Source organism: Sorex araneus, chromosome 3 (genome assembly GCF_027595985.1).
Source record: "Sorex araneus isolate mSorAra2 chromosome 3, mSorAra2.pri, whole genome shotgun sequence".
Taxonomy (NCBI): Eukaryota; Metazoa; Chordata; class Mammalia; order Eulipotyphla; family Soricidae; genus Sorex; species Sorex araneus.
The window spans coordinates 170473079-170485590 of record NC_073304.1 but is presented as its reverse complement, the minus strand read 5'-3'; the positions used below and the strand labels follow the sequence as shown (position 1 = coordinate 170485590).

General features: G+C 51.3%; 1 protein-coding gene across 1 annotated transcript in view; it reads right to left on the bottom strand.

Annotated features, from left to right (window-relative positions):
* Positions 1 to 1743: 1743 nt before the first annotated feature.
* LOC101545393 (T-cell surface glycoprotein CD3 epsilon chain) overlaps positions 1744 to 12512 on the bottom strand; it is a 14559-nt gene continuing 3790 nt past the window's right edge. The window contains exons 2-6 of the mRNA XM_055132180.1: positions 6719 to 6736; positions 6089 to 6319; positions 4439 to 4606; positions 3294 to 3340; positions 1744 to 2105 (exon numbers count right to left, since the gene is read on the bottom strand). Coding sequence (XP_054988155.1) covers positions 2049 to 2105; positions 3294 to 3340; positions 4439 to 4606; positions 6089 to 6319; positions 6719 to 6736 — 521 coding nt within the window. The 3' untranslated portion in view covers positions 1744 to 2048. The remainder of the gene's footprint in view (positions 2106 to 3293; positions 3341 to 4438; positions 4607 to 6088; positions 6320 to 6718; positions 6737 to 12512) is intronic.

Below are 12512 nucleotides of genomic sequence, written 5' to 3'. Positions count from 1 at the left end.
CATAGCCAGTCCATTCTCCCAACTGTTATCCCCGGGACGGAGCCCCACCTGGAGGCGGCCTGCCCGCCAGAGCGGGTGAACTCCATGGACACGCCTTCCAAACACACTGCCCACAGGGGACAGAAGCGGGAGCCGCAAGCCCAAGGCTGACTGTGCCGCCTGCCTGTCCGTGGAGAGCTGGGAACCACAAATGGCTTTCGGGGTTGTGTTTGGACACAGAAATAACCCTGTGGTCAGCAGTGTGTGGTCTCCCAGTGTTGGAGGGAGCGCTGAGGTCCCCAGCTGTGCAGGCCTCTCTGCAGCTCTGCCCTGCATGGGATGCTGAGATCAGACACCCCCACAGTCACAGCCACACACCCCTCCCCCCAGGGCCACTTCCTGCAGCTTAACCCCTGCTTTACCCTTCCTGCTGCTTCAGCCTCACGGGAGGGAGGCAGTGGAGTCTGCAGGGCAGGTGGGGGAGGGGACTGGGGGACACTACACATCCCCCAGCCCTACTTGGCGCTCCATCCTTGGCAAATCACCTTGTAGAAATCAGGGTCCAGCCCTCCTCCCTGTACCGTTCCATCCTTCATTCTGTGCGTTTTGGTTTTGAGGTCACATCCAGCAGTGTTTGGGGGTTGCTCTGGGAGTTCTCAGGGGGTTCAGGTGGGGGTGTCTTTATTTTAGAGATATAAATGTATTAAAAACACCATGATTTACAAAGTTGTTCATTGTAGAGTCGTGTTAGGCAGTTGGTGTCCCAACACCAGTGGGGTGTCTTTCTGGAATGCAAAGCCTGAGCTCCAGCCATTTGGGCCATCTCCCTGGTCTCATTCCTCCAACCTTCTTACCTGCTGCCTCATCAGCCCTGAACATGAACGTGTGTGCGCGCGTGCGCGTTCATGCATGTTTGTTTGTATGTGGCTGGGGTGGAGTGGGGGATGGAACCAATGTTTCCACCACGAAGCTCCATCTGTACTTCGTCATCTGCCTTTTAAGACTATCTAGTTTGGGGGTTGTTTTGGAGTCACATCTGGCAGTACTCAGGGCTTACTCCTGTCTCTGTGCTCAAGGATCACTCCTGGTGGGCTTGGGAGACGATATGGGGTGCCAGGGATTGAACCCGAGTCAGCCCGGTGCAAGACAGGTGCCTTACCTGCTGTGCCCAAGACTTGGTATTTTTTGAGGTGGCTCACACTCTAGGGGGTTGCTCAGGGCTGACTCCTGCTCTGTGCTCAGGGATTACTCCTAGTAGGGCTGGGGGGAACATTAGTGGTGCCAGGGATTGGACCTTGTGGGCCTTATGCAAGACGAGTGCCCCACCCCGTGTTGTCTTTCAGGCCCCGGGTGTCTGTTTCCGTCTGTACCGTTTCCTGAACTGACGGGCCCCTGCCCGCCACCCCCCCCCCCCCGCCACTTCGATTGTTTTTCTTCTAGAGAAGTGAGTCATGGGATTGGTTGTCTTCTCTCTCTCCCTTGTGGTTCCATTTATTCATCCATTCCTTGATGCCCCATCCAAAGAGCTTCAGGTGATACCCACCAGCTATGTGGAGAGGAAGGACTTGCCTTGGCGCGTTGCTGGGAATTAGGCGAAGGCAGAGGGAACGGGCGGCCTCTGACGGTTTCCCAGAAAAGAGACAGCGAGTCCTTTGGCCAAAAGCTCTTTATTTCTAGCCGCCTGCCCTCGGCTGCCTGGGACCTGGCCACAGGTGACCGGGGCTTTGAAGTGGAGCCTGGGGGTGGGGTGGGAGGTGGGAACAGGGCGCTTTGGAGACTGGGGAGGAAGGTAAGGGGAACATCAAAGCCAGTGACAATGATGGCAATGTAACAGTGAGACACTGACCGAGGGCACAGGTGTGAGGGGAGTGAGGCCAGGCCTCAGAGGACAGGGAGGCACCTCAGTCCAGAATGGGGAGCCAGCTCGAAGGAGGCAACTGGGGACAGGGGGCAGCAGGGCAGCAGCAGCGGGCAGTTCCCCACCAGACAGAGGAACAATTGTCCCTCAGCCAGGGCATGGGAGGAGCGGGGATCCAGGAGAGCCCTGGGGCGAGGGGTCCCCAGAGCTGTCAGACGCCTCTGTGGTTCAGCCCCGAGTACACGTCCTTCTGGCCTTTCCGGAGGGGCTGCAGGTGGAAGAGTGGGGTGGTCACTGTAGGGGGGAAGGAACTCCCCCCAAATTGGCCTCTGCCTATCTAGCTTGAGTGCAGGGGAGGAAGCAGGGATTGAGCATCCGAAAGGCAGGGTTATCACTGACTTGGCCCCAACAGGAGATAGGCCCAAGTCATTTGTCACTTTCCTGAGCCTCAACTTCCCCGTCTCAGAAATGGAAATCATGGGAGGCTAGGCCTCAGAGCATCAGGGAGAGTGGAGCAGAGTTCTGCACGCAAAGACAATACTACTTGGGGCTAGAGCGATAGCATAGCAGGGAGAGCGTTTGCCTTGCACATGGCCAACCTGGGTTCGATTCCCAGCATCCCGTATGGTCCCCCAAGCACCACCAGGAGTAATTCCTGAGTGCATGAGCCAGGAGTAACTCCTGTGCATAGCCCGTGTGACACCCTCCCCCCGAAAAAAAAGACAATACCACCTGCTGGATAGGTGCTTAATAAATATTTGGTGAGTGTGTCCAGGAGTGACATCCAAGATGTGACATCCAAGAGCTGGGTCAGGTGTGTGTGTGTGTGTGTGTGTGTGTGTGTGTATGAATCTTTCACTGCTGAGCAGTGTGAGGCCAGTGGGGGAGAGCTGCAGTGAGCAGGGTATGTGTGTGTGTGTGTGTGTGTGTGTGTGTGCGGTGGGGCACATGCATGTATGTGTGTGTCTATGTGTGTACTTATGTAGGAGGCAGTAAAATTATTTTTCTTTTTGCTTCTTTTGCTCTTTTGGGTCTCATCTCATGATGCTCAGGGGTTACTCCTGGCTCTGCACTCAGAAATTGCTCTTGGCGGTGCTCGGGGAACCATATGGGATGTTGAGGATTGAACCCAGGTAGGCGTGTGCAAAGCAAATGCCCTACCCGCTGTGCTTTATCATTCTGGTCCCCTGAAATAGTTTCTTAACCGAGTTATGTGTTGACTGAAGCAGTGGTGTTAGCATGACAGCATGTGCTGGTGGGATTTGCACACGCCAAAGTCCCCGTGGCCTGATCTCCACTAATGAGTAAGGCTAGCACAGGGAGAGGGGGCAGGGGTGTCGGGGGAGCCCTGAGTGAGGTCTCTGATGTGCCTTGAAAGCCAGATGGTCGGTCCTGCCTGGCCCCCTCTCCCTAGCAAGGACCCACCTCCCTCATACACACAACCCCCTCTCATTACCTCATAGTCTGGGCTGGGGACCGGTGGGGGCCTCTCCTTAGTTTGTCCTGCAGAGAAGGAAGGAGGGAAGTGTTGGTTTCTAGGAAGTCCCGGTGTGGGGCCGAGAGCTTCCTATCTGTGGTGTCGGGCCCTTCGCTACCTCCTCGCCACACCCTCTCCTCCCTGCCTACCTCCATCCCCAAATCGGTTCCTTTGGTGTTTTCCTGCCACATCTCCTGTAGGGGGGGGTGAAGAGGGAAAGGGGTGACGAGGGTCTCTTGGCCTCCCTTTTCCCAGCATGGAGCTAGACACTGAGGGGCATGTGGGGGCCTGTCCTGATACTGAAAACCCTTCTTTTGCGTGTCAGGGAGATGACCCAAAGGGCCGCAGTGCAGGTCGTGCATGTAGGTGCCCCAGGCACCGTCCCCAGCACTGCCTGGTGTCCAGTGTCCACCAGAAGCACCCCCAGGCCCCCAAACAAACAAACAAACAAACAAACAAGAAAAAAAAAGACAAAAGTCTGGGTCAGAGAGATAGTGCAGGGCGCTCGCCTTTCAAGTGGTCAACACTGGTTCAATCCCTGACACCCCCCCACACGCCGTGGTCCCCAGAGCAATGCCAGGAGTGCTCCCTGAACACAGCTGAGTGTGTCCCTCCTCCCCAAACAAGAGCAACTTCTTTGGGCTGGGGCGAAGGCATTGGAGTGCATGCCCCACAGGCGGGAATGCCAGGAGCAGCCCGAGTGTCCTCGGGTGTGGTCCCAAACCAAACATTCATGCAACTGTTTTGCACTTTTTTTTTTTTTTTTGCTTTTTGGGTCACACCCAGCTATGCACAGGGGTTACTCCTGGCTCTGCACTCAGGAATTACCCCTGGCGGTGCTCAGGGGACAATAGGGGATGCTGGGAATTGAACCTGGGTCGTCTGCGTGCAGGGCAAATGCCCTACCCGCTGTGCTATTGCTCCAGCCCCCTGTTTTGCACTTTTCTCAGGGCTTGGTGGGGGATGAGAGGTGCCATCTGAGAGGCAAACCCCCCTGTAGAGGCCTTGGTGTCCCAGAAAGTTCAGCAGAAGCTACTTTTCCCGGCCCTGCACTTGCCACCCCACAGGGCCACCTGGACCCGGACACCCCCCTGAGTATCCTGGAGCCACCCCCACAGTCTTACCCCTGGGCCGGCCGCCGGTGCCTGCCGCTCTGGTCACGGGCTTGGCCTTGGCTTTCCTGTTCCTGCCCCAGTGGTACACGCCCAGCAGCAGGCCCAGCGTGATGCACAGGTCGGCGATGATGATGGTGGCCACTTCCGCCACACCCAGCTCCAGGCAGGTCTCACACACTGCGGGACCAGAGAGATCATAGGCCCAGAGGACAAGGACAGCAGGGCTAAGGAAGGAACTCGCGAGAGGACTTCCCTGAAAGGCGACTGTGCTTGCCATGGCCCCATATTACAAGAGTGGGATGCAGTGGGTTGGGGTGCTAGAATCAGGTGGTGCAGGGCCAAGGTCAGCTCCCTGTTTCACTCTTGTGACTCTTTTTTTTTTTTTGCTTTTTGGGTCACACGCAGTGATGCACAGGGGTTACTCCTGGCTCTGCACTCAGGAATTACTCCTGGCAGTGCTCGGGGGACTATATGGGATGCTGGGAATTGAACCCAGGTCGGCTGCATGCAAGGCAAATACCCTACCCGCTGTGCTATTGCTCCAGCCCCAATGACTTGGGTTTTATTAATTTATTTGGGGTGTGGGGCCATGCCTGGTGCTTGGAGGCTACTCCCGAGCTCTGTGCTCAGAAGTCGCTCCTGGCAATGCTCAGGGGACCATATGTGAGACTGGAAACTGCATCAAGATCAACCAAAAGCAAGACAATGCCTGCATAATCTCTCTGTACTATCTCTCTGGCCCATTCTTTATTTGTATGTTTTTTTGGGGGGGAATTTCAGGGATCAAACCTAGGGCCTCTCACGTGTGTACTACCCATGAAATGTGTTTTCAACTCTCAAAGCCTCTGGTTCCTCCCAGGTGAAGCAGGGAGAGAGCAGGACGTCACTCTAGCTGGCGGGAGATGAGTATGAAGCAGTTCCTGGAGAGTGTTTGGCTCAGAGATCAAAATTCCGTCAAACTGGGATGGATGTGACTTCCCTTTATCTGTTATTGCTATGATATGTCCTTTGGGGCGTGGGTGGGCACTCTCTGTGGTGCTTGGCAGTCCCTTTGGTGCTGGAGATCGAGTCGGTGGCTCCCACTTGCAAACCATGTCCTCCAGCCCTTTGAACCAGCTCCCCAGAATAACTGATGACAATTTAACATGGTGACCTTCAATCTCTTCTAGAAAACCTTCCAAAGAGTTGCTCTCCCAATTAAATTCCTGAGAAGGGGGGGGCCGGAGAGATAGTACAGTGGGGGGGGGGTGCTTGCCTGGCATGCGGCTGACCCAGGTTCGATCCCCAGCATCCGTTATGGTCCCCTGAGCACTGCCAGGAGTGATTAATGAGTGTAGAGCCAGGAGTAGCCTCTGAGCATCACCGGGTGTGACCCCTAAACCAAAACCAAAAAGCTCCCTAGAAGCTCACAGCACTTGCTGTGGCAGCAGAATTGTAGTCTTGCTGTAATGCAAGTGGCCGAGTCTGCTCCTGGAGGTGTTGTTTTAGAGCAGGTGCTTCCCCAGACAGCCCCCACCCAGGGCTCCCTCTGTATTCTTGGAAACACGGATGTGGCCCCAGAGAGAAGCACAGAGCCCCAGGACTGACCAGGGCGAGGGGACGCTGTGAGGGGGAGGGGAGGTGGCTGGCACAGAGAGCACTTTGCAGGCCCACGTTTACCTCTGGCTCGCAGGTAGAGATAATGGTTCTTGGCCTTATTTTCTGCGTTGTAGCATCTGTAATAGCCATTGTCCTCCATTTCGGAGAAATAGTCTATGGTGAAGGTGGCGGTCTTGATCTCCCTCTGTTCTTGAAAACTCTTCTCCCACGTGATGTCCCCGTCGTCATATTCCTTGGGGCACGTCAGTACCACCTTGCTCCCCGAGATGGAGACTTCATAGGTTGGATAGGCTGGGGAACGGGAGAGGAGAGAGAGAAATGGGAGGGACATATGGAGAAGGAGGCAGAGAAGGCCAGAGGGCCACGGGAATCAGCCCATGTGGAGAGTCGTCTGCAAGTAGTGCTTCCGTCCTTTGTAGAACGGAAATGGACCGTGTAAGGGAACGCTACAGAGCCTTTGAAGGACACGCCTGAGTTAGGGAGTAGACATGGGCTGGTGGCAGAGGGGTGGGGGGAGGAAGGACATTAAGAGGGGAAAAAATGAATTGGAATGTTTCTAGGATGGGATATGGAAATGGAAGGTTGGGTGGGCCTCCACTCTCGGGGTAAACCTCTCTCAGCTGGGCCCCCGTCTCCCATCCACTGACCTGCATCCTCAGATAGGCAATGTAGAAAAGATGGGACACTTACAAGTCAGTGAAGACGCCTCTGAAAATGAAACAAGGGAAGAATGGTAAGAAATTAAGCTTGGTTTGGGTTCGAGAAATAGGTCAGGGGCCGAGGCACTGGTCTTGTGTTTGGCTGATACTATTTCAGTACCCTGAGCACAGAGCCAGGAGTGATTCTTGAGCACAGAGCCAGGAGTGACCCCTGAGCACAGAGCCAGGAGTGACCCCTGAGCACAGAGCCAGGAAGAGCCTCTGTACTAAGTGGCACCTTTCTAATTGTTTTCTTTTTCTAATTAATTTTTTCTTAAAAACACCATGGTTTACAAAATTGTTCATTATGCAGTTGTTTTAAGCATTTAGTGTTCCAGCCCCACCAGTGTGACCTTCCTTCCACCAATATCCCCAGTTTCCCTCCCAACCCCAAACTGCCCCCTTTGGCACACGAGAATTTTACTTTAGATTGCTAATTCCAACAAAACATTAAGAATTGGCAAATAGAATGATCAGAAAATAAATCAGTAAGAGCCAATTAGTGATTACCATATGATTTTGACCTTTGTAAGTAAAAAAATTAAAACCACTTAATATAATATAATAAAATGCCTATTCTCATTTTTGTATATATGTTTACAGCTCTGGATCCAATTTTTTTTTTCTCACTGCGTCACAGGCTGGAGCGATAGCACAGCAGGTAGGGCATTTGCCTTGCGCACGGCCGACCCCGGTTCGACTCCTGCGTCCCTCTTGGAGAGCCCGGCAAACTACCAAGAGTATCCCGCCCACACAGCAGAGCCTGGCAAGCTACCTGTGGTGTACCCAATATGCCAAAATCAGAAACAAGTCTCACAATGGAGACATTACTGGTGCCTACTAGAGCAAATCAATAAACAATGGGACAACAGTGCTACAGTGCTTTGGGTCACACCCGGAATTCATTGCACAGGGAATTACTGGCTCATGCACTCAGGAATTACTCCTAGCAGTGCTCTGGGTACCATATGGGATGCTGGGAATCTAACCCAGGTCGGCTGAGTGCAAGGCAAATGCCCTACCCGCTGTGCTATCGCTTCAGCCCCCCAATTATTTTTATTTTTTTATTTTTTGCTTTTTGGGTCACACCTAGCTATGCACAGAGGTCACTCCTGGCTGTACACTCAGGAATTACTCCTGGTGGTGCTCGGGGGACCATATGGGATGCTGGGAATAGAACTCAGGTCGGCCGCATGCAAGGCAAATGCCCTATTCGCTGTGCTATTGCTCCAGCCCCCCCCCCAATTATTTTTAATGCTGCTGCTTCTTAGCAATGTTCAACTGTAACATCACAAAGAAAGTAATCTAAAGGTAAGTAGAGATTTCACTTTAGTGTGCTTGCTTGGGAAAGAAATGGGAAAAAGAAACTACTCACAACTCTTATTGCCACAAATTTCATAACAGAGCTTAGCGTTTGCTTGCACAGAAAAGGTCGATACCTGTCAGAAATCGGGGTGCTCATATATATATTTGGTTTGGGGTACACCCCTGTGGTGCTTAGGACCTACCCTGGGCTCTGTGCTTGGGAATTATCCCAGCAGTGCTCAGGAGGCTGACACAGAGCACAAGGGGGATGAAACCAGGCCCTCCCACATGCAAAGCGAACACTCAGCCCTTCACACTCTCTCTCTGGCCCTGACAAGGATCTTCTGACTTGTGTTTGAGTCACACTAGTGCTCACTCTTGGTGGTGTACAGGGGTCACTCTGGCAGTGCTGGGGATCAAACCAGGATCAGCCGAGTGCAAGACAAGGTCCTTACTCCCTGTTCTATCTCTCCAGCCCACAAAGACATTTTAAAAAATATATTTTTAGGGACTGGAAAGAGTACATCAGGGATGATGTTTGCCTTGCATGTGGCTGACCCAAGTTCAATCCATGACACCACAAATGGTTCCCTGAGCACGGATTCTATCCATACCCAGACACAGAGAATGAGCTTCGTGTTAGCTCAGCCAGCACATGGATCCACAATTTTTGTGTTTCCTAAGCCTGGGTTTCCTAATATTCGCAATAAAAAAATTTTAGAAGAATCACAAAAGGTATTTAAAATAATACCACAAACACACATGCTCAATGCACCTTATATTTCTTTTTTTTTGCTTGTTTGTTTGTTTGTTTGCTTTGGGGCCTCCCCTAGCAGTGCTCAGAGGCTGTTCTCAGCTCTATGCTTAGGAATCAATACCAGCGGTCTATGGGGGACCATGTCGTGCTGGGAGCACTGAACTGGGGTCAGGTGCATGCAAGGAGAACATCTTAACTGCTGTACAATTTCTCCAGCCCCCATCTCTTTTTATGAGTCTGTGTGGTGCTCAGTATTGAACCTAGGGGTTACTCATTACAAGGAATGCATAAACTATCATTAGGCTTTATTCCCAGCCTCCCAAAACAAATGCTTATGATCTTTATGATACATAACTAGGGCTAGAGTGATAGTACGGTGGGTAAGGCATTTGCCAACCTGGTCTGATTCCCGGCATCCCATACGGTCCCCCCAAGCACTGCCAGGAGTAATTTCTGAGTGAAGAGCCTGCGCATCAATGGGTGTGGCCCAAAAAGCAAAAACAAAAATAAACAAACAAAACCCAAAAAAGCCAAAACCAAATCCAAAACAAGGCTGCTTCTTTCATCATAGTTAAAAACCTCCCCCTGCCCTCCCCCTGCTCCCCACATCACTACCTTCTATCTGTTAGATAATGTTATTTTTAAAAAAGATTATTTATGTATTGGGGCCCATACCCAGTGATGCTTAGGAGTTACTCCTGGCTCCTCACTCAGGAATTACTCTTGGCGGTGCTCCGGGGACCATATGGGATGTCTCGGATCGAACCCAGGTCAGCCGTGTGCAAGGCAAATGCCCTCCCACTGTTCTACCCACTACTCCCAGATAGTGTTCTAAGTGAATTGTTCATTCCCGCCACACTACAACCTTGCAAATTAGATATCACGAAGTCTCTCACACCATGATGCTATGACCCAGAAAAAAACACCATTGAAGACACGCAGCAAGAAAAAAATGAAGCCTGAATTTCTTTATAGGAGACTCAGATGCATCTCAGCCTGAGATATGCACTCAGTTTTTTTCCAGCTGGAGAAGCTCATGTTCTCTCTTGAATACATAACTCTCTCTTCTTTATATTTCTCTAAATAAAATTATCTTGCTTCATTAAAAAAAAGACATGGAACCCACATTAGAATATGGCAGTCTAAGGGGTTGGAGAGATAGCACCGTGGGGAGGGCATTTGCCTTGCACAAACATGGCCAGCCGGGTTTGATCCTGGCATCCCATATGGTCCCCTGAGCACCACCAGGAGTGATCCCTAAATGCAAAGAGCCAGGAGTAAGCCCTGAGCACCACTGGGTGTGGCCCCAACACAAAAGAAAACATGACAAAAAGAGAGTTCCAATATGGCTGTCTAGCTTCAGCGTCAGTCTTTCCCTCACCCTCTATAGCTCTTTCTCTTTTGCTAAAGTGTGCTTCCTCTGAAAATTCAAACTCATCCTTAAAAACTCTGCTCAAGAATGACTTCCTGGGGCTCGAGAGATAGTATAGCAGGTAGGATTCTTGCCTTGCATATGGCTGACCTGGGTTCCATCCCCAGCATCCCATATGGTCCCCCACGCTTGCCAGGAGTGATTCCTGAGTGCAAAGGCCAGAGTAACCCCTGAGCATCGCCAGGTATGGCACCCTCCCCACAAAAAAGAGAATGACCTCCTTTCAGGAAACTCCCCAAATATCATCTGCAGAGGTGACTGCCTTTACATTTAACTCTATATCAGCCTGTACCACTGCAATGCGCACACACTGTATTATCAACTTTGATAAGGGTTTGGGGCCACCCCTGGTGGTGCTGGGGACCAGTTGATGCTGTATGCAATGCAAGTATCTCCTATACTAGCTCCTGTATTATTCATTTTCTTCTCACATAAGACCATTAGGGAGTGAATTAGTGATGCATTCACAAGTATGATTATTCATTATCAAAGTGTTCACTGAACAAACTCGTGATGGAGGGGCCAGAGTGACAGTACAGAGGAATGAGCATTTGCCTTGCACGTGGCTGACCCTTGTGGGCTTGATCCATGGCACCCCACATGGTCTCCTGAGCACTGCCAGGAATGGTCCCTAAGCACAGAGCCAGGAGTGTGTGTGTGTGTGTGACCCCTGAGCAGGTGTGTGCCCTCCCGTCAAGCAAGCAAACAAACAAAAAACCCCAAACTCATGAGCAACACAAAAATGGAGGGCTCTCACCCACACCCACATTTTCATTCTTCCCTCGCACACATGCTCAGGGATCCATACCATTTGTCGCTATGATGGCACATGACAGTAACAGACACAGGTACTTCTCAGACAACACCAGCGGGAAGATAGTCACCCTTCCTCTAAGAGTTCTGGTTTGTGGAGTTTATTTTATGTCTCTGATCATTCTCTATCACCATTTAAATAAAAGAAAGAGAAAAATTAAATTCCCTTACCAGTGTTTTCTTGTTCTGAAAAGAGAATGCAAGAAACCATTAGTCATACTCCAGACAGTCCCTCAGATCTAACTCCCTCCTAGGCTGGGACCCTCCCTCAGCCTTAAGGAAGCTGTGGCTCCAACCCCCACTGGGGACCTGCAACCTACAGGAATGAGCGAGCTGATGACCATTTGTCAACCTCAGCCATCAGTTTCCACCCTATGCCAAAGCCTCCTCATGGCTCTCGACACGGCAGGCGGACCCCAGGTTCCACGCGAGTGATCCCTGAGATGCATGCAGGTGGAAATCGGGGAGAGGAGCCGGTATGCACCACTGGATAAGCAAGCAGCAACTGTGGCTGGTAACAGCACTGTAAAATGATGCCCGCTCCTACAGCACAGTGGGGGCTTCCCACAAGATCCCTCTGTCAGTAAGGAAGCACAATAAAGCATGCCGCCCTGTCCGAAGGGAAACAGGGAGCCTATGGACTGTGTGGTGGCCGGTGGATTGCTCCGGTTTGCCTGGGATGATCAGTCTGAAAGAGCTTCCCTCTGGGGCAGAAAGGCTTTCCTCTCAGGGAATTCCTGCCCCTGCGCCTGTGGCTGAGGCAGCAGGACCGGGCCTGAGTGCACGCCAGGCCACACGAGGTCAGAGCCTTCACATCTGGGATTCCCACAGGGCACTCATGCCTCCCACAGGCTCCCGCGTGCCCTCCCCCTCCCCCCACCGTGTTCCCGCTGAGCACCCCTGACAGACTCATGGCAAATATGAATTGCCAGCGAATAAATGCAATTGTTGGTTTTTTCGATGTGATTATCTCATTTTTTTTCTCCTTTAGAATAGCTCAGGGTTCAAACATGTGACAAGCTATGATCCCTGTCTCTTGCCTCTCTTTGTTTGGAACTAGCTCTAGATCGAAGGAAGAGAGACTGAGAATGGTAGGAACATCTTTGGGTGGGCCCGGAGGGGAGCTAGAGATGGCACAGACTGCGTGGGGCTGATTTCATAAGAAAGAAAGAAAATGTATCTTACCATCTTGCCCCCACACGCCAACTAGAAAATAAATAGTAAGAAAAAAAGAGTTAGTAAGTGTTGTTGGTGTCTGGGTGTCTGGTGTCTGTTGAACATCTGGGGAAAAAAAGGGACATTGTTTATTTATATTATCTTAAATTGGGAAAGAGGAGCTGGGGATGTTAAATTGTAGTCTACTACTGTCCAATTATAATTTTTTTTCACACCCACCCCCCCTACAATTATAATTTTTTATGTATTTATTTTTTATTTTTGTTCTTTTGGGTCAACCCAGCAATACTTAGGGATTACTTC